Genomic DNA, 27,815 nt, shown 5'->3' on the forward strand with positions numbered 1-27,815 from the left:
GCTGAAGCCATGGATGACGTCGCCAACATCCACCGACAGGTCCTCCACCTGGACTTGGACAGCTGCAGAATAGAAGGCGTCCTCTGTAGAGAATAGGACCGTCAGATGAGTTTATCTTTCTCCTGGAACCTGCAATATAATAAAGTACCGCACTTAAAAAGGAGAAGACGACGACGATCCTATCTCTGGTAACCCATTTTGTGCTCTCCGAAGTAATCGTAAGAAACTACTGTTTTTCGTTTTGAGTAACCTCCAATTCTGTGACTACCACTAGAGAAAAGTACCTGACCTTTGTGTTCAAAGGGCCTCCTTTTGGTAGGCCGGAAAAATCTCGGAAATGACAACTGAGCCTCTGACCCCACCGAACCAACTCCACATGGAAGAGGACGAAGACCAGGCTACGGGCCCCATAGGTGACCTTCCACCTACTGATTCCATAAATGACTCACACAGTAGTTCCTCATCGACAATTGTATCCCTACGTGACGACGACGACATGCTCTCCGATGACGCACAGTACGAACTAGTGCATGGAAAGAAAAGACGCAAGACAAGCCAGAGCCCTGCATCACCACCTACGAACGAAACCAATTTACAGGTCGGATACACAGTACTGTTCATCCCGACAGCAAGCGACAAAGTGGGATCTCTCAGCAAATTAAAGCTCACGGACTTCCTCAACAACGTTGCTCCAGGCATGGTCAGTGTAGTTCGAGTGAACGCAGCACGTAACATCGTTGCAGTAGATGTGAAACGACCTCTCTACAAGGCCGAACTTCTAAAGATAACAAAACTCTGTGACGTGCCTGTAAGAGCTTTTATACCTCGAGAACGCTCCAACTGTTTCGGCGTACTTCGAGATATTGATCCCGACTATACCGAAGAAGACGTCAAGGCGCAGCTACAGTCCTCCATTGGAGTAACAGAAGTGAAGCGACTAGGCAAAGCCTCGCCTGTTGTGCGAGTTGCATTTGCAGGTAAAATGGCACCCCAGCATGTCAAAGTGGGCCTTGTGAGGACTACAGTAATTCCTTATCGAGCACGACCCCTGCAATGCTACAAATGCCATAAATTTGGTCACATTGCAGTTGCATGCGCTGCAGAGTTCCAAATTTGCTATCAGTGTGGGCAAAGTCATGAAGGCGCATGTGAGGCCACCCCGAGCTGCGTGAATTGTCGAGGAAATCACACCTCTAATGCAACAGAATGCCCAGTCAAGCAAAGGGAAACAGAAATTATGAGATACCAACACGAAAATAACACGACACTTCGTGAGGCAAGGGGTGCTGTGTACGCGAAACGTCAAACCAACAAGCAAGTGAATGAAAAACATATACAGAGACCTAACATAACCAGTACGGCAGCGCCACCTTTGACTGATGAGGCGTTCCCTCCTTTGAGCAACTCGGGGAAAACGGCTGAAGATGACCCCACCGCGGCATCCACATCATCAGACACACTAGGAAATTCTCAGAAACCATCCTTTTGGGAAAAACAACACATCAAAGACATTATCTCACACTCGTCTTCTCATACACATGCGTCGACTCCCAACCAGGCGAATGGAAGAGCACCTACCTCACTGATTAAAGTGATAGTGCCGTTAATTTTCTCCGTCCTTCGAAAAATATTGGACACAATACCACCATCATCAACGCTCCACCAGGTGATCACAGCAGTCCTTTCATTAGAGTCCATTATTTCAATGGCGTTCTGAACTATTCTCAAGCACGCCATACTCGCACTAAAAGGTCTATAACGCCTCCACGAAGCCCAGTGCTTTCACTTTTCTGCTCCAATAGCTAAACGACAATCAACGAAAAAGGCCAAGAGCATAAAACCTTTGCCAACTATACTACAATGGAATGTAAACAGCCTTCGTCCTCGCCTACCTGAACTTCGGCGCCGCCTCCTTACACTGCAAACAGATGTTCTCGCACTACAAGAGACTTACTTACCTAAAGGGCTTCACCGATTCTCCCCATATGTCCAGTACCACAGTGATACAATTCACCCCGATGGAAAATCTCGTGCATCCTTATTCATAAAAAAATCAATCTGTCAAAAAGAAATACCTTTGAAAGACTTCAACTCTACATATGACGAACACGTCGCGGCAATCATACGAATAGCCAAGCAGGAAGTTACTGTCATATCCAGCTATGTTCGACCAAATACACCTTGGAATCCTAACACAATCCGGAAAATTCGTGCACGCTGTTCTGGACCCATCATCTGGTGTGGCGACTTCAACGCAAACCATCCAGCATGGGGAAGCGACAGCACTACGCGACGAGGCACCATACTTTTGGACATCATCGCTGATTTCAACCTCCGCTGCATAAACACCGGAGACCCTACACTAGTACGGCCCAACCTTGAAAAAGCAAGCGTCCTAGACCTCACTTTGGTATCGCCTGAAATAGAGATAGTCTGGAGTCTCGAGCCCGACACATGGGGCTCAGATCATATTCCAATTCACCTCACTCCCCGCTGCGGCCTCGCACCAAAACATCGTGTACATACAGTAACGAATTGGGATATGTATCGACAAATACTAGCAAAACTCATTAAAAGCGCTGGCACGGGTAGCATCCCACTGGAAGATGCAATATGTGTAGCTATCTCTAAAGCCACCAAAACAGTCACCCAACCCGCGAACAACCCAGTTCCTGACCTTATATATCTCGAAATCCGCGCTGCCTCTCGACGAGCTCAGCGGATTGCGAGACGCACAAATGCCCCCGCCGACTGGACAAAATCAAGGCAAATAGACGCAAAACTACGTCGTCATACCAGACGCCTAGGCAGACAACAATGGCAACTTCGAAGCGAATCGCTTAAAACTGATTCGGGGTCGAGGCTACCTTGGACCACTGTGAGATGCTTACTTGAGCCTGTATCTCAAGCATATCCTTTTGCTGAGATAGCGATAAAAGACAACCTTACTATGGCTAACCTCGCAGAAAAATTCGCTGACGAATTCTCAAGGCCTGTATCTCCACCGCAAGGAAAACCTCCAGCGCCGAAGCCTCCAGTCCCAAATTTCACCCGAGCAACTATAAACGACGACTTCACAAACCCTGAGCTAGACTATGCCCTGACTCGCTGTCGCCGCAAGGGTGCCCCAGGAGCCGACGGCATTACAAACCAAGCCCTCAAAAACATTGACGCTACGGATAGACCCCTTCTTCTAGAGTACCTCAACGTGATTTGGCGATCCGGCGAACTTCCTTCCTCCTGGCTACATTCTACTGTAGTAGCCGTCCCAAAAGCAGGCAAGTCGAAAGCCATCATAACATCTTACCGTCCAATCTCCTTAACCTCCTGTGTCTGCAAATTTTTAGAGCGGATGATCCACCGACGGCTCAGCTGGCAACTTGAAGACGCACAAGCGCTACCACCACAGCTATCAGGGTTTCGCGCGGGCTGCTCAACAGCGGACTCGATTGGAAATCTGACATCATCACTAGAGCAAGCCAAGGCACAAAAACACGTTCTTCATGCTGTCTTTCTAGACATTCACCGAGCATTTGATGCACTTCCACACAACGTGATTATGGAGCGCCTTCGTCATATCGGTGTCAGAGGGAGAACGTACAAGTTTATTGCGTCGTTTTTACAACGAAGAACCTTCCATGTAAAAATAGCTGGGCATACAAGTTCGCCCCGCGACTCTTCCCAGGGAAGCGTCTTAAGTCCCTTGCTATTTAACATCGTGATGGCCGGCCTACCTTCTGCGCTTCCTAAAGGTGACACAATCGCAGTCAACTGCGCTATCTATGCAGACGATGTTGCGCTCTGGTGTACGGGGCCAACGCGCATCTCGACTACAATACAAGCCAAACTCCAACAGTCCTTGAACACAACAGCCGCATTTCTCTACCACGCGGGTCTCACGCTGTCAGTAACAAAGACATCGGCGTTGAGCTATCGGCCAAGAGCTAGACTTAAAGGAAAATTCAGCTCGCTACGCGTAGATGGCAAACGGATTCGCAGAAGCACTGAGGTGCGATATCTTGGTGCAATCATTGACGACCGAGGAAATTGGCGCCCAGCCGTCAAACATACACTATATGAGGCCCGCAAATTACTTGGCGCTATCCGAAGAATGGGAGGCCGCAACTGGGGTGCCAGTCAACAAGTCATGCTTACGCTGTGTCGCGGCCTTATCGTCAACCGAATATTATATTCCCTCCCCCTGCTGGAGATTCTGGATTCTCAATGGAAAACTCTCGAGACATTTCACCGCAACGCACTCAGGATTTGTCTCGGACTGCCACGCTCGTCACATAACGTCTCCGCTATAGTCGAGGCAGGTGACTCACCACTAAAAACACAATCACAAGAGAGAACACTACTTCACGCAGCCAGACTACTCAGAGTACCATCATACGAGACACTCATTGACAGCATACTACTACGCCATCACTCCTACCTCGGTAAGACCATGAAACGCTTCATTGACCACGTCGGCTACCCAGAGAACATCCCTCCCCTCCCCCCTCCACACCGGCAGAACGATCACCTCCACATAACAACAGAGATCATGGACCTCCCACGACGAGGCCACGTCGCCGATATCGTGGCACGCGACATCGCAAATGACGTCATCCAGTCCTATTGCAACATGAAGCACATTTATACCGATGGAAGCAGGAAAGACTTATCCACCACAGCTGCTTACATCATACCAGAATCTAATCAATCTTCTACAGCCAAATTGAGCTACTGTACCGACACGACCACAGCAGAACTTGCTGCGATATGGCTCGCGCTCTCCGAGTTAATAACACTTTCGGAAAATGAAAAAGTGGCTATTTTCACGGACTCGAAAGGAGCCTTACGACAGCTCCAAAACTTGAGAAGGGGAACTCCTTTGGCAAGATCCATTGTTCAACTCGTACACCACATGGCTAAAGAAGGATCAATCATCTACTTTCAGTGGATCCCTTCGCATGTGGGTATACATGGTAATGAAAGAGCAGATGCCCTTGCAAATGAAGCCCACAATAATGTATCCCAAGTAATAGAAATACATCCATACAACAACTATCGAATCATAATCCATAATGAAGCACAAACTAATCACCCCCACCCAGGAACGGCTTCTGGACTACCTCCTCCAACCATTCCTAAAAACAAATTCCCGAGACCGCAACAATCGTTGCAACATAGACTACGAGTCAACTGTGCAAACACCTACTCTCGTCTACATCTCATGAGACAAGCGTCTAGCCCAAACTGTCCCGCATGTGATGAAAGAGAAGATCTGGACCACATCTTTTGGACATGCCCACAAAACGCCAATTCAAGAAACGTCCTGAAAAAATCTATTGCGAACGGCAGTAACCAGGATACCCGAAGTCTTCTTTTTCCCGCAGGACCACAAGCACTAAAGGCCCGTTCACACTCTTGCGACCGAGTACGACTGAGAGCGACTTCTTAGGACCGGATGCGAGGCAGCGGAGCTGGTCCTAAGAGATCGCAAGAGGCTTAAAAACCGGTCTGGTCTCTCTCGGTCGTACTCGGTTGCAAGAGTGTGGACGGGCCTTAAGGGTGCAAACATTCAAAGTCATCCTTCTTTTCCTCCAAGAGACTGGCCTCTCAACACGCCTCTAGGCTGTACTGACGGGCGTCAGCCATCCTCCTCCTCTTAACCACTCTTGGTTTCCCTTTCCCCAAGCGGAACGAGAAAGCTGACCCCGCTATTGGGAGACTAACCTCTCGTTCCGCATTACCCCCTTTTTCTTTTGCTCAATAAACTCACTCACTCACTCACTTAAAAAAAGTATGCAAACATGGGTCATGATTATACGCTCTATTATTTTTCATATTTAGATATAATAATCAGAGATTGCCTGCTTCCGTATGCTGTGTGGGTGCATAATTTTTCTTTTAATGTCACGTAATGATTTCGATGTTCGCAGCCATTAACTTTGCATAGACTGTTGAGGCCTTTCACCAAATGCTCACATATCACAAGATGAAGTGAACAGGTAGTGTTTAAATTATTTTAACATACATATGACCTTCATGTGCCTAGTACGAAGCGGGCACATGTTTAGGGGATGCATATAATTCGAATATGAATTTAGCTCAATTCGGACCCAATTAGTGCAACGCCAATTCTCGAAACGTCGCACACGATTTGGTCATGTACTAAGCTAGAAAACTGGGCCAGTTTAACTTCGTAATTTGTCAGGACTCGTAAGGAACCCCGCCAGGCACGCACAGGAAAAGGAAAATATTTTCCTGCGCAGATCGCGTTTTCGATTTAAACGGTGTTATGAGCTGCGTCATTCGCTTGAAGAGCTCTGTAGATCAAAGTGATTAACCCACCGCGTATTCTGTGAGGACATCGACACGAGTTTCGCTGCATTTTTGTGATGGGTAGGTTTTCTTGATCGGTTGCTTTAGCTATACTCTGCTCCAGCTGCGCATGTCTGAGGAATAGCGAGGCGTCCTTCGTGAGCCCACCTTCTCCATGTCAGTTCAAGGATCTGCTAGGACTTTGACTCGAAAAATACAGTGAGGCTTTCATAAGGCATCTTATCACTGCGCTGCTCAAATTTGTTGAGAATCTGCGGAAACAAAAATGATTGTCTGAAATTAATATTGTTCTTAGAAATAATTAGTATAAATCTGAAGAAGCGTAAAAGGTTGAATATAGTAGATGTTAAGCATAGATAAAACAAGGACCCTACTACCTAGTGAATAAAACAACAATCTCTTCGCATTCCCTCAAAGTCCTTAACAGATCACCAACGATAAACACGTCTTCGCCGTAATGCAAGTGGAAGTTATACGTGTCCCAGTAAGGTTCAGCGCCTGGCGAGAGTCCGCTTAGCGCATAATCAAAGCAGTTCGCTATTGCCGGAGAATATGAAGGAACCTCTTTGCCTCCGCGGCTGGAGTAATAAATTGGGAGTGTGAATGCCTTTTGGCTGATTTCAACTACACATCAAGGTTGATTTAAAGTCCTGAATTGTATATTGCGCCGTTTATAACAATATTCAGCGAAAGCAAAATATCCCATTTTGACTTTTTTAGTCTGTTATTCATGGTAATAAACGAAACCGATTAATCAATTAGTTAAGTGAATAAGAGAAAATATTTAATCGTGCTAACATGTTTTTTTACCGACGTTTAGCCCTACTAGTAACCAAGCGATTGAGATGCTTTGAAAGACTAATACATGAATGGTTTACTGAATTTCCCCTGAGAGCTCTTTCATTTTGTAGTCTTTTTATTTAGGCAAGAATTTTCTAGACAAGCCAATATCTATGTCAATATTTCGGTATTTAACATTTTGGAACTTAAATAAATATTCCGAGAATATTTCTGCTTACAACATGAGCTCGCCAATTTCGGGAAGCCATTGACTATGCGACTTTTGTTTTCTAGCACGAATTATTCGACTATAACACCAGTCGATAGCAGACTATTCCGATGGCCTTAAATATAATTTGACGGAACCAGTGCGCTCTAAGCAATTTGTACTAAGAGAAATATGAAGCGCCACATCTTACCTGAATCATCAGTCTCGTTGACGAACACCTTGAGGGCCGATTCTAAAAACGCTTGGCCTCCCTTTCTCTGTTCGACTGCCACCAACAACGATAATTTTTGTAGATGTCTTGGAAGTCACGAACAAGTGACACTGGTGCACGCCGTTGAAGGTAGGACGGGAGGAGGAAGCAGACGGATTGCTAAAGCGGAGAGGAAGGAACACCCCTTCTATCCACCATTCCGCCTGCTTCCCCCTCCCCAGCGTACTTTTCCCTCGCCCTGAACCTCTAGTTGTTGCTTTTTTATATTTTTTATACCTTTTTTTTTTCTTTTTTTACAACACCTGTAGCCGTACCACGTCGCCGATGACGCCATAAGGGTACGGGATGACACGGCTGTGAACCGGAGTTTAGAGGAAAGTCAATGCCCATCCAAGGGCAGAAGGGAACAACAAACCTGTCGAGTCCGTCCTTCCCCTAGCTTAGCGAAATCGGGTTGGAGGACGTAAGGGATTATAAGGAGCGGCCAAGTGCTGGCGCACCTGCCTCCATTGTGAGCGTACGCTCGGAAAGCTTCAGCGAAAACATTTCAGAGCCTCGGGAGAGATCACCTTGACGTTAGTTTTCGTAATTACTTCGTCTTATTTAGGCCGCGCTCTGTATTCTCCATCGTGATTTTATGGGAGAGCAGAGAAATTAATAAAACATTGACCAGGCTTGTTCTGACGTCCTGTATCCACATCTTGTGTATAAAAAAAAAAAAAAAAAAAAAAACCTCTTGTTTTGAGAATCGAATATTTATGGAAGTTTTTAAAATTATTTTTAGCTTCTCACTTTAAGTCGTAATATTGCTTATATAATAGGAAAAAAGGTTGTGAATTTTTGTAGAATTACTGATTTAGATCCCGGCCACTGCCCCATTGGTTTCGGATTATCATCGTACAGTAGTGCGATAAAGGGACAATAAAACTGTTCTCCACTATCGTCAGATACCTCCAGTTTATAACCTATCAAACACCTATTAGCATTTCTGGCCGCGCACCAGTAGTCGCAGAAAATGTTTAATAAAAACAACTTGCTCTTCCACTTTGAACAGAAAAAGCGGCCACAAGTTTGAGGCAATGAGCTGTGTTGTCTATTTTTTTTTTCAATTCTCTCCGTCCCAGGGTTTACAAATACAGCATGTTCTTTTCCAACCAGCTCGCCTGCCCTATGTATTTCTTGCAGATGATGTGCCGCGAATGATCATTACAGCAGTGCGCAGCGGTTGTCAATGAACGGTGCACGCGCCGCACTCCGCACTCCGTACGCACTCCCCACTTCGTGCATTTGGCTGTTCCGGCGGTCACTGCAGTGATTGAGCTCGAGCCAAAATTTGAATGTCCCGCAAGGCATCAATTGCGGCTAAGCCTAAGTGCAGTGCCAGCGCAGTGCTCGAGTCCAACACATGAACCCCATTCAAATATCAGTCACGACAGTTCAGAAGGTATACCCGTGTTATATCAACGTCGTGGTTTCCCGAAACTGCGTCAGCAAGCTTTGCGTAGGAGCGACTGCAAGAGGAGTTCGCTCGTGCTTTTAAAACTATACAAAAAAAAAAACAAAAAAAACGCACAGTTCAGAGGCATTGCATGAGAGCATGAAGTTCACATACTTCTGTCAGAATTCTTTTTTGAAGTGCTTAATCTTTAAATTCAGTATCGTTTCATGGCAAAATTTATTATTATTGCATGATGAACGTTAAGATCCCACGTTAGCTTCCGCACTGCGGTGGCAAAACTATCCGTCTACAGTAGGAACAGTTTCAATCCAGAACAACTTTTGATTGCCTAGACCTCCTCACAGAAGATATGTGCATATCTTTGAGTTTGTGACATGTCAAATAGAGTGCATCGCAGCAAACACCCGAAAACATAAACTGAATTTGTTAAACTTAATCACGGTGCTGTTTTTGTTTTGCTTTTGGAGCATGTGTTTCAAACTTTCGATGAATGCGTGGGATTCCTAGATTGCTGTAAAACAAGCATCTGGATAACCGGTCATCGCACTAAAGCGAAATGTGGAAGGGCGTTCTGTTAACGTTATAATATTGATCGGGACGCAGAAAAGACGATGGGCGGACATGAACGCCAGAGAAGAGGGGAAAAGTGAACTTGCAGGGCTCGGGACCTTTGTTTCTCTTGGGGAATGTCCGCCTGCAGGCCACCTTCTATCGTTCAGGAGCGCCCTCCCTGTGCTGCCCATGCCGCGCCCCTTCCCGATAACTTGCGTCAAGAAACCCTAAACCTAGTACTACACGTTGTCAGCCAATTTTCTAACCGTGACAGATCGAAAACTTAGAGAGACAATCCCTAACAGACCCCGGAATCGTGAAGCAAAATATAAAAACACACCCCGGCAAAAAAAAAAAAAAAAAAAAAGAAGGTCGTGTTTTGCATTTTGTAGATTTTATTCCCTAAAAGGGGCCCCAACCACAACTTCAGAGTTGCTCACGAACACGTTTAGCTATTTCAGAGGTCGTTGTATGGGTCTTGGCATTCCTTTTATGCTCATTTAATCTGTCGTTAATGCGTCTTTATGTTTGACCTACATGCGTAGACCCACAAGCTAGAGATATTTCATACACGACACTGTTCCAACAAACTGAGTTTTCAAGATGACCCTTTTGCACTCATTCGTACCCGCGTGGAATGGCGCCATTCTGTTGGACTTGAAAGCGGAAATAGACACACCTATCTACACCAAAGTCATTCGCATAAAAGCAGGAGCACAGGTTTAACCTGTGTGTCTGGGTTCTGTAAATTGTCTTTTTAAGGTCGAGCCCCCTTTCATCGTCCCTTTTGTGTCTGAACGTGTGTGTGTTCGCATTCTTTCACCACAGCATCATAGAGAATGGTTTTGTGCGCCTCATGCAGATGGCGTCGCGAAAACTCACCCAGATGTACTCAAATATCCGTCACTCCAGCCGCCGCGCGTGGTTTAAAGACCCGAGATATTACCGTTTTTTGCTTTGCATTTTACGAAACGGAATCGCGATATTTATTTAAAAAAATAGACGTGATTTCTATCTTTTTTTTTTTTTTTTTAAGATAAACGATACAAAAATTACAAGCTGCGAATTCCTTCAGCATTAAAACCATTCCATCGCCCCTTTAAATATTCTTGTTTTCGATCCACCGCCCAGCCCGTCTCATGTTGTAATGTTGCCTCCATTCGGTCGGATCCCTCGCATAACAGGGACATAATAAACGAAAACGACTTAAAATCCGCTCGCCTTTTACGCCAGGGCCGTAAGCTTGTCGAAACTGGAACACACAAAATGTAATTTACGGAATGGCGTCTCGGCCCACCAGGCAGTGCGCCAGCGCCGTACATGAAGCAGTCAAGAAACTTCTCAAACTGACAAAATGAAAAAAAAGATGCTCCCAGAAGTTTTTACCCTAAAATATCCTAACGCGAATTTTTCGCGTTACCGCGTTTTCGCGTTTTCGTGACATCGTCGGAAAAATTCCGACGATGTCCTGACTCCTCAGCACTAATAACTTCGGTTGGGCGAGGTAGGGCGCTGTGTAACAAAAACTTTGTGAAAAGTTGTGCTCTGAATGAGTATGGTCGCGGGCTTTTTATTTCACAATTTATTTGTACGATATATAAAACGCGGCATAAATTGATATCGGGTAAGCTTCGTGAGTTCGCAAAAGCGTCGTGCCCGCGGAACTTCAAATCTAGAATAAATGCTGTCTTTACGCTTTCTCCACGATTTTAAATCGCGATCTCCACGATTTCTCCACAATGTCGGACTGTCGACCTGCCCGCCAGCGCCCTCCATGAAGCAGTCAAGTAACTTTTCGAACTTGGAAGTAAATAAGAAAACGTAAAAAACAAAAACAAAAAAAAAAGGAGACGTCAACAATTCCAAAGAATCTCTGAAACAAAAAAAGAAAAAAAGAAGTAAAGTAAAAGCATTAACTCCAGGATCGGATTTGACTTTCTCAAGGCTAGTCATCCACGTTCCCCCTTCGCAAAGGAAGCCTGGCCCGAGGGCAGGCTTCGCCCTTCCCATAATCCTTTCGAATCCCCAGGGGACTCTTGTAGCACCCCGTTCTCTTTCCCCTTGCTCGCTCCTTCTATTTGAGAGAGGATATTCCTTCCGAAGGGGTGCTAGCGCACGCTGTGGGTGTTGTCACGCCGTCTAACTCCCTCGAACTCCCGTCCTTTCTTAGAGTGCATACCAACGAAGAGGGAGTGGAGTCAGTTCATGAAAGGGAGGCGGCAGATTGTTCCGGCGAGCGTGTAGCTCTCACCGCAATGTCAGCTCAGGCGTCATTGCATCGGATCGCAATGCGCTCTAAAGACATGCCTACTGGGCCATGTAACTTGAAGGGAGAAAAAGAGCGAAGCAGGGAGATTGTTCTTGATTGTATTCCTCCTTTGAAGAGCTTGGAGCAGGCAAGCTGTATTATATTTGTTTCGCCCAGGCGGTGCCCTTAGGTTTCCGACTCCACAACTGCGAACGATTTGCCACTATAAAAGTAAAAAAAAAACAAAAAAAAAAAACTGCGATGAAGAAGTTTTAATAGTGAGCACAATTGTAATTCACAAACTGCAACCTCGGCATATCTTTTTTTTATTATTAATTAGCGGCACAACCTTGTGAATTGAGGGCGCAATAGCAATTTTCGCGCCACATGTGAAACTACAGAATACAAGCTGAAGTGTAATTATTCGACTGACGTACGATTTGTTTGTGCTCTAAAGGGGTCATGAAACGATATCGGGTTGGAATGTTTATGACTTTGCAGAGGCGTGCTGGTCCTGATCTGGCCCAAGCATACTGGTACAGGCCGCCACTGATTCGGAATCTTCTTGGTCGCGGTGGAATTGCGAGAATAAAAGGGACCATTTCTCTCAGTCTTGACTTTGCAAAGCTTAATGACGTAATTGTGGGATCGAAACCACCCGCCTGACGACAGTTGAGCGAGGCTCATAGATTGGACACGAGAACCGCGTGGGCACTTGACTTCGGCTCGTATCAATCAATACCTCGGCGGAATCTCGGGTAGTGGCTTGTGCCCAACCACTGCGCTGATGAGAATAGCCGAACTCTAACAATGCCTGGAGCTCAGCACGCGTTTTCTACTTTGCCAACCACAACGCGTGGCCGTGATTAACGTTGGCGGCATAGGATAAGCACTAGGTCACGTGGCCGTTTGTTCTGGCTCCTAGTTCAGGGGATGAACGATTCTCACATTTCTCGAGTTTGTTTGGCGACTGCCATTGTCTACAAAGAAAGACTAAGGCAAGTTTATCGGAGTGATTATAGGCAGTATTTAGCGAAAGTAGAAAATCGTTTGATGGATCCTTTCGTCGGGGTCACACTGCTTATAAATAATTCAAAAGACAGTCTGCATACAGATTCGAACGCGAATCATCGCGAGATCTGTGCTTTGAATGCCGCAAGGCAGCGAGTTCAGGAAGAAAACTTGGCGCGCGGCATTCGAACCGCGGATATTGCGGTGACTCGTGTTTTGCAGACTGTATGATGTATGAGCAGCGTGATCCCGGGTTTAGGAAACTGGTGTTTTTATTTTTTGATCTAAGTTCCTTTTTTTATTATTTTTATTTTTTTATTTTTAGGTCAGAACTAGCATAAAGTAAAGCACTTGAATTATTGATACTAAAACTTGAATTTTGACGGACGGTTTATTTTTATTTTTATTTTTTTTTCATCCTGAACGGAAATTATCCCTCTTGTGAAAGTTGAGTGGCCCTTACAACATGTGAACTGAAAAGCTAAAACTTTTTTTCTTTTTTACAAAACAAAAAGCTTTTTATTGTGTTTTTGTTTTAATCTTGTGCAAGAAACGGGATGCGTTAGGCACGTGTTCTTAATTGCGCACTCGGTCCAGAATAAAAGGAGCGGACTCATCATCCGGAGGACGACTTACTTTCAGAGCTGGAGGAAAACGCAGAAAATTAAGGACACCTGTAAATCCGCGCCAGCATTTTTGGTAAGAACACTCCAACTTTTTCCATCTCTTGTGGAGCGATTCACTCTACCGTCGTCCGGCCTTCTCCCCAGCAATTGCGCCACTTGCAAGCTCTGTATACACCAAACCAACACGCATCGCTGCCGTCACGCCACAGAGGTGGCGCTGCTGTTGGCAGTGCGCATGCGCAGACTGTCCACTTCACGCGAATCTCGTTTCTGCGCACGCTCAGTGCCCACACCTCGTGCGGAAACTGCACTCTTAGAAAAAAGGGTCAGTATAATCCTCCCTAAAGGGAGGAACGCTCTTGACACATATGTTCCTTCAGAAAGGGAGAAACTTTCGTCCCTTAAGCAGGGGAGCAAAAGTTCCTCCGTCGACTGCATCTCATTATGGCGGCCACGAATCGAGCGAATCGAGCTCGACAAGGCTTAACGAGAACACTAAGTCTATTGCACGAAGCGAGAGGAGCAGGAAATAAAAACGTAACACGAGCTTTCCGCGAACTGTATTTATTTCCAAAGTTTCTTTACCCCTGCAGGTAAAGAAACTTACGTTTCGAAAGCATGCAGTCACTCAGTCTTCTCATCGTCAGCACTGCGATGTTCAACGGAGACAACCGGGACCCAGTTCGCGCAGTTTATGTCTTACCTTTGCTATTCCTCGAGCCACAATTCCTTCGTCAACCGTTACGCCAACCGCACATCACGGACGAGTGAAAATCATTCGCCCGCAAAACCAAAAGCCGCTCTCAAAAAGCAAATCCGAAGCAACCTCCTGGCTTACCTCAGCACGGTAACACGAAATTATGGCGTAGCCGCGTAGCGTAAAAGGATGTTAAATCGCTTGCCACTAGATGGCAGGATCAAGCAGAGTAATCGCACGTAGCTAGGCTAGGTGGCGCTAGGTACCGCCCAATTCACGTTTTACAAAAAAAATATTTTTATTTCCTTACGCCACAATTGCGTTTCCTTTCCTTCGGGAATCTAACACATGTTGACACGTTGCGCACACTACAAGCATCAGGTGAACATACATTGAACGCATACACAGGTATCGCACATACAAACATCAATACAACAGCACACTACCCCGATCACTACTCCCGAGACCCGCATTTCCGTCTTTTATACTGGTCGTTTTGAACGTACGGAATTTTTCGGTGACTCCCTAAGCATTAAAAAATATTCCGAACATGTTCATTTTTTTCCAGCAATGTCATACATCTGAGGCTATTTTTAATAGCTCAGGGGATGAATCTCTTATTAAAAAGAAAACGCTCGATCATACCGTAATTATCTGAAAGCCAATAAATCGAGCCGCTCCAATGTGGTTCCAAGCCATGAGTTTGTTTTCCCGCATGGCCCTTCGTAGCCAGTATTTATATTGTAGTGTTTGTTTTTCTATTTGTGCTGTTCGCGCACGGCTGCAATTGCCGTCTTGAATTAATATTTGTAGAGCGGATATTCACTCAGCTGGAAGTGATGCTTCACGGGCAGAGAAATCGCTTTTCGATCAATTTGAATGGAGTCAAAGCCGCGACTTGCGACAACTGTTAAGTGTACGGAGCTACGCCGTTGCGAGATCGAAAACTTCTAGCGCTCATCTTAGCGCGCCACTAAGAGGGCAGTTTCTACAGGAACCGTAATATATTTAAACAGTAAAATAAAGGATAGCGTTTTTTTGTTTTTTTTCGATTTTACCTGTTTTTTTTTTATGCTAAACTTCCATTGTAAATATAGTACTTTCCGTCATACTTTCGTAGTGTTTAGTCTTTTCCCCGGAGCGCAATCGCTCTCGGGGACCGACAGTCACATTGGCCACTGTGCGATAGGGGTCCATATGACATGAGCGAATGACATTTTAGCGAACAGCGACGTTTGAGCGAATTAACGTTTTAGCGAATAACGGGGGCGCGCGTTAACCCATCCGCCGCGCTGCGCTTTACGACGCTTCGCGGCGACAGTCTGTGGCAACTCATTACAAAAATGTGAACCCATTTGGCCCATCCAAAAACGCCGCTTCGCGGCGTCCAACTATTCGCTAAAGTGTCATTCGGTGAAACGTGGGCGTTCGCTAAAATGTCATTCGATCAAGTGAGTCCCTCCCGTGCGATAGGAGCTTACCGTTCAGACCAGGGTTCCAACATGACTATCCACACGTCGAGGGCCTGCACCTAATCCCTCAAGTGGTTTTAAACTCTTTAATGTAAAGCGGAATGTGAACCTGCGACACCCTGCCCCCTCCGATCACGGCCCGACCAGCGGCATCAATGCCCGACAGTTTACGTCATCTCATCTTGTTGTTACACCACTGATACGCGAACACACGGTCACATCGGCGATAATTCCAGTCTTCTGTTCACAACCCACAACACTGCCATCACGATGTCGCTGACACGCAGAAATACAGAACCACGTTGACGATGTTGCTGGCACGCAGAAATACAGAATCACGTTGAACGCCGGTTGGCACTCGGCACGGGACAACAGAACCGAACTCAGCACGGAAGGCACCCAGGCAGCCGGCAGGAAAACCTGCCTGCCTTGGACGCAGTTCCCGCGATTTCCATAACGTCGAAAACGTCGACACAGTTCCTCGTGGTTTCGCTGCTGCAGTTCCGCTTGTGTCCCGCAAATTGGAGACGGCCGTCTTACCCAGTGTATGTAGCGCTGCTGGCACTGCTCCGGAACTTCGCTGTTTCTAGCGGCTTCGTTAGCTCGTTTGATAAAATTAGTGGTAAAAACGTCAATGCAACCGAAATGTTCCGCACGTTTGGACTAGAAGACGGAATTACAGGCAGCCTTCGCTGCCGCTGAAGCTCAATGAACTCAACATTAATTTATTAAACAACGTGCGCGATGTGCTCGAAAAACGAAACCGAAAGACGAGTCGGGAGGGCGAAAGCTTTCTCCGGTCTGCCCGGAGGAGGAAAACGTCTCGGTGAATAATAAGGACTTTAATTTTAGTTTCATCTGTCTGGGTTTGTTTATGCGTGTTTTGGTAAATAAATAAAAAAAATAATAAAAAATAATTTACGAAAAAAAAAAAAAAAAAAAACCGCTCCTCTGGGGATCGAACCTTTGCCCACTTGGTCAGTAACGTGATGTATTACCCCTGCGCCAACTGAACAAGGAGGAACTTGCCCTCCTCCTTTCATCTGAACTGCCGTTCCTCCCTTCTCTGGGCAACTTGTACGCAACAAGGAGAAACAGTCGCTGTTGCTACCTTTCTCCTCCCTTTTTTCTTAGAGTGTGCGCCTTTGCCCACACCTCATGAGGGATTGTTTTGAAGCAGCGCGTTGGCCTATACGGTCAATTTATCACTCATGATTATCTCCCCAGATCTCTTACACATACATTCCTCTTCTTGCGTATTTCAAACTAGGGAAATTATTTTTTTGATGCCACTAAGCAGCGACGCCGCGTATTGCGGTAGCAAGATGTGCGCTTGTTTCGCCGGTGTGTAGATAAAGAAAGCTCTGTGTACAAGAAGCGTCTTTAGAAAGAAACCTGTAAACGGGAATTTTGATCGGTTGATCAAGATTGAAGAGGTCAAGAAAAAAATACTCACCTAATTGATTAAAATGGCGACCGTAGTGGGACCTCGGCGCCACTTTCCCTGGATCCAGTTTGTACCAGCATCCAACGTTGTCCTGTTTGTTTTCTTACGTGATTCGACCTGCAGGCTGGCTCGAAGCTCAGATTCTGCTTTATCCTCGAAGTTGAAGCGGCAATGACGGTAACTTATCGCCATGTTTATCGTGTATCTGTGCCTATTCGAAGTGCAGAGTTTGCAAGTCGCCTCTTAAAACTTTTTTATCGTTGTTTTTAAGTGCGCAAGGTAGTGGCTTCATAAAAGAGGTGAGTCGATTACGTAATGTGGAAACAATTCTACCAGCCGATGTTAGATCAAGCTGACATATGTCTCGGGTGTCTCTGTCAGACTCTGACTCTTTCCCTGTCGGTTTGAATTTGCGTGTATGTGCATGAACGCATATTTTTAATATTTTTCGTTCGTCTTTTTGTCTTCCGTGTTGCATGCTAAAAGACACCAAGTCTCTCAGGAACAAAGCAGGAGGTAGAAAGACAACTGAACGCTCCGATTTGATCAGTCGAGCATTACTTTCATTACACAAAATCCTATTAACATTGACGAACTCAAATAATAGACAAACGGCAAACAAAAATATATTCTATAATTCTTTTTCTGTGAAGCTTTGATTTAAATCATTTATGTAAACTGAGGCAGTATAAATCACGCTGTTAATTCTGATTTATATCATCTTCATTTTTATTCTCCACCCTGAAGTGAAGCCCGTGTGCATTGTTTTCATCAGCGCAGAAAGTGCACGAGAGCACGGACGCCTATACATTTTGTCTGCAAACTTCACAAAGTTGTTGCCAAGTATCCTTTGGAAACCTTGTTTATTTACATGATAGGGGATACACACCTAGCTGTTCTCTTGGCAAGATTCTAGTCGCCGAGTATTCGCCGCTTCAGTAAAATCAACGCGCCGCGTAGCGGCAGTGTCGAGAAGCTCCAAAAGCAGGATCTTTCGCCAAAACCGTGTACTTTTTCTGCTTGGTTCTCGTCCTTGAAAATTAAAATCAAGTAAACAATCACTGTTCAGAGGAAAATGGATGTTAAGAAATTGTAATGGTGAACAATATCCTTCATCCGAAAGATGAAAAGCAATATATAGCAACACCTATTCCCATCCTAAAATCTTAGTTAAGCCCACCCATTTTAGTATGTTTATAAAATAAAGATTGCCGCAAAAGTCGCCTCGGCAAGAAATAAAAGTAGTTAATTGCCTTAGAAACTGTTTTTCTTTTTTTTTTGTCAAAAGAGAACGTCAAAACGCTATCCATTTAAAGTACCGCCAATTCGAATGCCATCACAAAGCTTGTCAAATCTGATTATGATGGCATTCTGATAGGCGTGCAAGCCCATACGCACGCCTGGCACATAGTAATTTACACGAAGACCTATTTTTTGCGCCTTACCAATATATTGGTCGGAATAACTCGGTCGTGATAATCGGTCAGACAAAACGTCAACCTTGCACGAACAAAATTCACTCTCCGCTTCATTTCCCATTAGCTTAAATTCGCACAAACATGTAGCCATATTTTAGATTATCACATAATTTTGAGCAGGTTGCCTATCAATACAATTTTGGAAATATGATAAGCGCACCCCTATCTCAAAAACTCTATTTTACGCCTTTGTCGACATTTCTTGACGAAGTGTAGTCTTGTCGTGTTTTGCCCACGGCTGCTTAATTGTGCCCCGAGGGGAGAAGGGTGCCTGTGACGGCTGTTACAGGCACTTAACTTGGCTACGAAAGTTTACCAACCAATCGCTGCAGGTTATTCAGTTTTCTTCCAACGCGCGCCCGAGGACTACATACAACGCGCATCAGACAAAGTTAATGTTAACCCTTATCGCCACTTAGACGAAATTCCAGACGACGATACGTAGCTGCTTTACAATATCTTGACTAAAGCGGAAGCTTAATTGGGGTTATTTAATGCAGAACAGGTGTCCGGGAAAGCGCAAAAAGGCATGTCAAATTAGCTTGACTTTAAATGTGTCTCTTGCCAAGCCAGAGCGCTGGCGCCATCTATATTGTTAAATATCTGGAATCGGCGATAAAATTCTAATCTGATATCATCTTCAGCACTATACGCAGCAGTTTCTCCGACAGACAAGATGAGACTGGTGCTCTTCTTCTGGCTTGCCTGCGGAGGGTCCTGGAACGGCGGCATACGGGATACCATGGTGTGAGTTGACCCTTCGAGTACCGGGCATCTCACTCTTTAATCTGAAGCAAGGACCATTCGTCCTGGTACAGCGTTTCTTGCTCGATACTGTCCCTACGGGGAAGTTTTTTTAGGGCATGGAGCTCACGACTAATTGTCTCTTTTATCTATGGCGGATCAACATCCTAAACAATGCAATTATTCGTAACTTTCATGGCCAATAGGGGGCGCACTAATTCCCATCAAAATGGCCGTCATCTGGATGATCGTCGTATAGCACGGTAGGACAAGGTAGGGTCCGCGACGTTTAAGTAATTTTATATTTTGTGAAATGCGAGTGTTATGTGAGCCTTACCTGATACTTCCACGTCGAGAAGGTGTAAGCAAGCAGCTTCATTCCAAGTCGACCATCCAGGAGTTAGGGAGCGTGATTCTCACACCGCGGTACAACCATCGCTGAGAGTTGCAAATAACCGACTGGGTTCTCACCGTGGCTACGGCGTGTGGCAGTGTAGGCTACGCGGCAGATCTGATTATAACGAACTGATATTGTGAACATCATAAAATAATTGGGCGCTTTACATGAACACTGTATACAATTGGGAAAAACTAGGTGTCAAGTGCTGGATACAGGCCATAACTTTCCATACAATTCTACTATTGGCGACCTGCCCCAACCAAAAGAGTCAACATGGTAGGTATTCGCGATTGTACTCCGTTTAAGCTGACACCGCAACCAATGCCACGGCCAAGAAAGGTCGAGGCTAGTTTGAAGCGTTTTTCCTCAGAACGGGCACTCGCGCTAGAAATGCACGTCTCAAATCCATGAGCACGGGCTGGCTCGCGCTTGTAGATTTGGCTGCCGCCTCGGCTTATGGGGGAAGAGAGTACAGCTAAACACTGTTGCCTGAGTCTTACTGGAGCAACAAACATAAGCAACCGACATTTACAAGCCTAAAACGCGCGCAACCTGCACGCCAAGATACCTTGACAAGCTTGTAGTCTGTGCTCGTAAAGCAAGCAGAAGGGATTGCAAACCGGCCAAAGATCCTTCGCGTGCAAACTGCTCGGGCTTGAGGTTTGTCGGTGTCGACGCTCCGCGAGCCCCGCCAACTTAACTGCCAACAATATCGATTGGAAGAGTGACGTAGTCACTCTTCTGAGCCTTTTTGTGGACGGGTGTTGCTGCGCGCGTTTTGATCGCTATTTTTAAATCTGGCTAAAGCAAAACGTAAAATTTAATTGATTACTATCTCAAAAACTATTCTAATTTTGCAAATAATGTGAAGGGTGTGAGCTGTAATAGTAATTACATTTCTGACATTGCAGGATGAACAGTAAACCAAAATTTAAATGGTTAATTATGAGATTTTAGTTAATTAGACAATTTATCTCGGCGCTTATTCCTCACCTGATGTCCGCCGAACTCGAGACACACCTAGCGAAGACGAAATTTAGCTAGCAGTTTTCACTTTTAATTCAAAATTATATTTACATTAAAAATATCATCGTGTATATGGTTCTCCACACAGTACGCACCTTTCCACTGTTTACAAAAATTGCAGTCCACACGCGCTAAATCACGGTCCATCCAGCGCTCGCTCGCAGTTGCGGCCAGCTAAAAAGTGCGCGTGCATAACACACAAACACAGCAGTGTATGCGCCCTTATAGGCTTTTACGGAAATGTTCATATACTGTATTACGATTGTATCCTGTCTTTTCAAGCTGACCCAGCCGTCGGCTATGATTAAAGCACGGATTTTAACGATTCCTACTTGTGTATATTCACCTTGCGCGTCCTACCAATGTGACAGTCGACGAGATTGTTATTTTGATATCTAGATCTCCGTGAATTTCTCTGCAGGCGCCTGAAGTGCATAGCGTGCGGTAGTATAGGCTGGCCGGCCGGGGCGCTCGAGTCGAGGCTGCATGGGAGCCATGCGGAGAGCCCCGGGCGCATTAAAGGGGCGATGCAACAATTTTGTACTTAGCGCAAATACCGCTTAGAACGAATCCCTGACATTAGTGACCTATGAAACACGCGTTCGTTGTTAACCCCACGCAATAGAAGTCTCAGAAAAAAAAAAAAAGAAAGAAAAACGAGCAGCGTTCACCCCCTCAACTCACAGCCAGAACAAGCGGCCACGTGATCTGGAGCCGATTATATGCCGCCAGTGTTGATCATAGCCACGCGCTGGGGTTGGCAAAACGCAGGACACGCGCTGAGTTCCAGACATTGTTATGGCTCGGCTGTTGTCGTGGTTGCAGCGATAGGACACGGTTCACTACCCGAATGCTTCTCGAGCTAGTAATTATCACGAGCCCAAATCGAGTGGCTACGTAATGCTCGGGTCCAATCTATGAACAGCATTCATATATCTTCATATGGGTGTACTGCGATTCCCACGTTACGTCATGAAATTTTGCAAAGGAGAGATCGATTGAAAATGATCGCTTTTGTCCTTGAAATTACACCGCAACGAAGGAGTTTCTTGGCCAGCGAAGTTGCGGGCGAGTATCCTTGACTCCCACTAGTGCCAGGAAGTTCGTGTATAGTGAAAAACATTCCAACTGAATATCGTTGCACAGCTCCTTTAAATATGTTAAATTGAACTGCCACCTTTCTTATTGTGAAACTGCTTCGGAAATCACGCGGTTGTCCTTGGCGAAAATTCCCGCTGCCTCAATTATGCACGTGCCGCCAGAGCAGACGTCGAAAAGCAAGGATCTGATGCTGTAGGCCAGGCGTTTGAAAGAGACCGCCTGCCCTTCTCACTTTCACAGCGGCAGTAGCAGACACCCCGTAGTGCCGACTCATCCGCACGACCATCGGAGCAGACGTCTTTGCACGCCGTATGGCTAGAACTTGGAAGGTTCCTAGCGGTTGCGAAGAGCGTGACTTTCAGTTACTGCGCACTGAGAAGGCCGGTGGTGCACGGAGTAGGGATCAGGGGCGGAATCGAGAGCGGAAGCGGGCGTGAAAATCGTCGCAACTGGGCGCGGGAGCTGTAACCAGATAGGTTGGTGGCCTAGTTGGTTGAACATTATAAAAAACAGTAGCCCGAAAGACAAAGGACAATGAAGGACAGGACAGGACAAGACAAGCCACCTGTCCTGTCCTCCCTTGTCCTTTGTCTTTCGTGCTAATATTTGTATGGTGCACAGGACGACGTGTAGAAATGACGACAGAGTAAATATCGAATTACGCAAGCGCCGAGCTGCGGTCGCGTTGACACAGGTTACGCGATAACGTAACTGCACTTGGATTTTTCTAGCTTAGCGTACTGGAGGCACGCCATGCGCCGTTTAACCCCTTTCGGCTCCCAGAAAACTTTACCATCTCATAATGACACCGACAGTGCACTACTGGCAGTCTTGGGTAGGCTACTTCCAAAATGTAATTCGTTACAGATAGTTATTTCAAGAAAAAAGGTTGCGAAGGTACTGTTACGGCTACAGCAGCGAAATATTAGCTCGTCACATTTACTTCAAAAAGTAGCAGCCTAGCGTTTTAGTTACTTATTCAATACCTAAGTGACCAAGAAAAAAAAACAGCAATATAAATTGTTTATTGCATGAAACACAAGCAAGCAAGGTAGACATGGCACTTGAAATGTCGGAACAGATCATTTGGAATGTGCAAGGAATGGCTAGATACTACTCGTTCAGTGATATATTTATCCTCAAAAATCTGTGAAACATAACGGCAAAAGTAACGTCGTTACTGTCATCGTTACTTCAGGATAAGTAACAGAAGTGCATTTAGAAGTTACATTTCGAAAACGTAACACGCTACTGTTAAGAGCTTTTAGAAAAGCAACAAAGTGACTACAAGACTGACACTGAAAAGGTCAGTGCACACACACACCGGAGCGCTATCTGAGCACTGAATTAAACACTATGGGGGGGCGGGGGGATGTTTATACAGCCTGAACTTAGTTTGCCTCAACGGGCGAATTGTCTCTCAGCTGTAGATGTGAAATTTAGCGAGTTCGGTACAACCGTTAACCTCGGGTCTTTAACGTGATATCCAATAAAAAGTTTTTAACAACAACATCAACGTTCACCATGCATTAGTGAAACACGACTGTCTTACGCGCCGTGGGCCTCTTTGGCAACTGGTAAAAATAACGTAAAAAAGGCCACAGCTTATGTACAAACAAAAGAAAAGATGATTCGACCGGCGTATAGGCGATAGGGCCACGACTGGTGTAAAGGTGAGCAGGGTAGGCGACCAGAAACTAGAGGATAAAAAAATCAAAGACGTTTACTGTTTTCTTAAGACGATAAAACTGGGGTCTCGCAAAAACACTAGGCGACGCGAGCTCGTGAACAAACAAACCAACAAAAACACAGTAGCTCAATACGTCTCAGTAGCCTCAAAGCAAAACGGCCCCAACAAAGCACTAGTGAAGATAAAAGTCTTATCTGCCGTCGACGCTGATCCAGGGGAGTGTGGATGCCTCCTCCGTGGTCTTGCTCCAGTAGGTCGGACGATTTTCTCTGGCCCACATCCTCACGCACTTGCACTGCAACACGGGCACAACGCGGTACATTAAGCAGAAACTAACTGAATACGATAGGGAACAATGACGTTGAAACGCCGGGCGCAACTTTCCGTCATCTTCGCGACCGGAGAAGGGGAGAGCAGCGTCCCAGACTCCACTCCGGATTTCGGCCCTTTTCCCCCTAGATCACCTCTATATAAAAAAAAATTGCAGCATTCTAGAGATACTTATTTGTCGAATCAGAAACCAGCTTCTTAACTCCAATCAGAACTCTCCCTTTTTTCGGTCACCAGAAAAACCACCCCAAACAAACACAACATAACGTTTTGCACTTCATCCATCAGCCACAGTGTCGCTGGGCGGTCGGGGAAATGTGGTAACACGGCACCCTCGGTTCGGCACGTACAGGAAGTGGCCTCTCCACTCACGAGCCGGGCCCCGATCGTCCTCCTTCGGCACTCCCACCTGGCGCGATCGAACACAAGCCAAACAAAATACAAACCAAATAGCCTTCGGTTCTCGGCGATGCGTACACAAGGCGGCCGGTTCTGTGTGCGACGCGTACACAAAGCGGCTCTAACGTAAACAAACTAGACTATGCAAAGTTTCCCTTTGGTACATCCGGCATGGCACGGCAGAACACATAAACTAAAAAATGTTGGAATAACAAAAGAGAGAATTAAAAAGGCAAAAAACCTTAGCGATTCATGACAACGACAGAGACAGCGCTGATGAAGCGCTCTCTTGAACATTGAAGCCTTGTGTTTAACATTATTAACAATGATGCAACCCTGTATGAGCACTGTACACCGAAGCCAGCGCGCCATCAGCGTTAAGATTAGCGATATTTACAGCGCTGACCTAGCGCTGCGCTGGATGTGCAAAACAGGCTTGTGTGCCACCTAGAGCAGTTCAACTGTTTTGCAGACATGCAGCTTCCAATACGAGCGACGAAGACAGCGTTGGCAGCGCGCTGTACCTAACGCCTCTCATTGAGTCTGGACAACTGGAGCACGCCAGGAGCCTGAGCCGTGTCGGCTCGCTCGGCCAGGTGGAAGACGTGCCCGGTTACTCCGGCTTCCTCACCGTCGACGCTAAGCTGGGCAGCAACCTCTTCTTTTGGTTCTTCCCATCAAAGGTAGAAAAAAAACTATAATCTCGCTTTCGGAGTTTTTTTGTTTTGGTTCTTATCGGCTGCTACCAAAAATATCGACTGCGACCCTTTCCAGGTTGATGCGGACAGTGCGCCCGTCCTGATCTGGCTCCAGGGTGGTCCCGGATCCACGTCGCTGTTCGGCCTTTTCACGGAGCACGGACCGTACCAAGTGGCCGAAGACGGGACGCCACACCTGCGTGATGCCACGTGGGTCAACAAGTTTTCCGTGCTCTACATGGATAATCCCGTGGGCGCGGGCTTCAGCTTCACGGAATCAGACGAAGGCTACGCTCGCAACCTGCATGACACTTCCAGGAACTTGTTCGAGGCCCTGCAACAGTTCTTCACGCTTTTCCCCGACTACGTCGACAGGGACTTCTACGTCGGCGGGGAATCGTATGGCGGTTAGCATATTCTTCTTGTTACTTCGTCAGGAATCAGACACGAAGTCTGTTTTATCATCCGAAATTTACAAGAAAGCCGTCATGAAGAACCATTACCAAGAACTGTGACATCATGAGGTCATGTGACACTATGATGTCGTGGGACAGCGTCATGTCACATCACACCGTGTCGTCAGGTAGGACCTTGACGTCGTGTAACGTCAGTGTCATATGACGTCCGTGGCACAGTGACGTCTGTCACGTGACTTCGCAGTGTCGTCTGACGTCATTATGTGATGTTAAGGTGTCGTGACATTAGAGTGTCACGTGACGTCAGTTTTGGCCTCATGACGTCACTGATATCACACAAACACATAGCATGTGCCCAGCTCATTCATAGCATGTCCTGTTCTTCCTTACCTTTGTCAGCATGATCAAGTTAGAAGAAAGAAGCACAAGGTTATTTTCTCAAAATTTTCTGCACCTTTCCACTTCCCCAAGCACCCTACCTTGCACTGGCCCTCCAACCTTTCGGGGCTCGGTGATCAAACCCTCATACTTGTTTGAGTTTAGAGTCCCTGGCCTAGAGAAACCTACAGCGGCGATTACACTGGCACAAAAGGTAATCTACATTCTGGTCTCTAGACATGTTCGGAGCATACACATGAATGAAGCAAACGTGTTTAACATGCTTGAAGCGTCTTCGAAGATAATTTCGTCATCAGGTCTAAAGAAATCATTTGTCTTTTTTTTTTTTGTATGATGCATGAGCAGTGACTGCGACTTGACGAAAATATCAACGCATCAGCCACAAAGTCAAAGTCATGTCCGCTCTGCGAGTTCTCTAGCAGCCGGACGTTTCTCGCGGTATTTAAATATTATGAGTAGTGTCATGATCAGATGTTTGTTGTATGAGCAGATATTTGGTAAGTGCAGCACAACTGCTAACCCGAGGTCTATTAACACCATCCCGCACAAGCGAGTAATCAATCACTGTGGGCCCGGCTGGTGTTCGCTAAAAGGAGGTTGCCTCTCTGGTGTTGACAAGAGCACCTCGAGATTAACTCTAAAATCCTGAATATCAATTCCTGTCTATAAGATGCATGGCCTTGATGTTAAAACAGCAACACGAAGTTCATTGGCTTTGATAGGAAGATGTTAAAGAGCATCCTCTCGGAGGCCTCTGTGGGGCAACCGACTTGCTACTTTCCCTAAAAACCTAAAAGGTTTAGCCGCAAGAGACCTATAAGGTTTAGCCCTGTAGAATTAAATTATAAGCTTTATGTATAGATTAGTTTAAACAAATACTGACGAGTTTTGCTTCGGTTTTGATCTAAAGTAAAATTTTGATAGATAATGCTGAAAGCAAATGCCAAAGATACCTGCCCGAAGGGTAACCAGTCATCAAGCAAGGCGGTCGTGATTTGGCCTTATGATGGTGGTGGGAATTATTGAAAACTCTATGCTTGATGGATTTTTTGTTGGAGAGAGAAACATGTATCAACACTTGATTCATTTCTTTGTTAGCGGGTCATCGAAGAACTTCCCTCGTGCTTTAGACCGCGAGCCCTACGACTGTTTTGAAATGATAAGTAATTTATATTTATATCTTGAAAACGTTTTTTTCGCAGGCAAATATGCTCCTGCCCTCGCCTACACCATCGACACGGCCGTCCAACCACGGGTGAAGATCAACGTCAAGGGAATCCTTATCGGAAACGGCTTCATCGATCCAATCTCCATGATGGACTTCGGCGACTACCTTTACCAGGTTGGGCTCGTGGATGAAAGCGACGCCGATGTTTTTAGGAAGCGGACGAAAATGATGGTCAGACTAATGAAAAATGGACGCTACCTTGACGCCTTCAACATATTGGACCCTCTTTTGACTGGTCTCCTTACAAACCCAACCTACTTCAAGAATGTCACCGGAATGGACTTCTACTACAACTATCTTTACTCCAAACGACCTAAAAATTACCAATATTTTGACGCTTTTGTCGAGAGTCCAAAGGCGCGCAAGGCATTACACGTCGGAAACCGTATTTTCACGGATACAAGCAAGGTAGTTCAGCATTATCTTCAGGGAACCATCATGTCATCTGCAAAGCCCTACTTGGAGGCCCTAATTGAAAAGTACAAAGTTATGCTCTATAACGGCCAGCTGGACATTATAGTTGCGTACCCACTTACGACAAATTTCATCTCCACCCTTCAGTGGTCGGGAGCGAAGGCCTTGGCCCGAGCACCGCGGCAGATCTGGATGACCCCGGATGGAGATGACGTAGCCGGTTATGTCAAGCAGGTCGGCAAGTTCACGGAGGTTTTGGTCAGGAACGCGGGGCATATTGCTCCCCATGACCAACCTGTGGTCTGTTTCGATATGTTGGTCAGATTCATCGACGGCAAGCCGTTTTCTGGATGACCTAATTGTGAGCTACTGAGTGATCCTTTGTCTGCCTGGAAAAGAAGTTCCGTGGATATCTTCGAAGTGGCAG

At 45.9% G+C, this 27,815-nt stretch overlaps 1 protein-coding gene across 1 annotated transcript; it reads left to right on the plus strand.

The window, feature by feature from the left end:
• The first annotated feature begins 337 nt into the window (after nucleotides 1-337).
• LOC8027658 (venom serine carboxypeptidase) lies at nucleotides 338-27,815 on the plus strand. Its single transcript, XM_042292161.1, has 5 exons — nucleotides 338-977; nucleotides 1,089-1,314; nucleotides 24,706-24,916; nucleotides 25,008-25,338; nucleotides 26,949-27,815. The coding sequence occupies exons 1-5, from the start codon at nucleotides 338-340 to the stop codon at nucleotides 27,740-27,742; spliced, it is 2,202 nt and encodes a 733-aa protein (XP_042148095.1). The 3' UTR covers nucleotides 27,743-27,815.

This window comes from Ixodes scapularis, unplaced genomic scaffold, assembly GCF_016920785.2.
Source record: "Ixodes scapularis isolate PalLabHiFi unplaced genomic scaffold, ASM1692078v2 PGA_scaffold0__279_contigs__length_252992795, whole genome shotgun sequence".
NCBI classification, from domain to species: domain Eukaryota; kingdom Metazoa; phylum Arthropoda; class Arachnida; order Ixodida; family Ixodidae; genus Ixodes; species Ixodes scapularis.

Coding starts and splice junctions, on each gene's coding strand:
- LOC8027658 (XM_042292161.1), top strand. CDS start 338: ATGACAACTGAGCCTCTGACCCCACCGAACCAACTCCACATGGAAGAG. Junction 978..1,088: donor TGTGCGAGTTGCATTTGCAG/GTAAAATGGCAC, acceptor GTCACATTGCAG/TTGCATGCGCTGCAGAGTTC. Junction 25,339..26,948: donor CGGCGGGGAATCGTATGGCG/GTTAGCATATTC, acceptor TTTTTTTCGCAG/GCAAATATGCTCCTGCCCTC.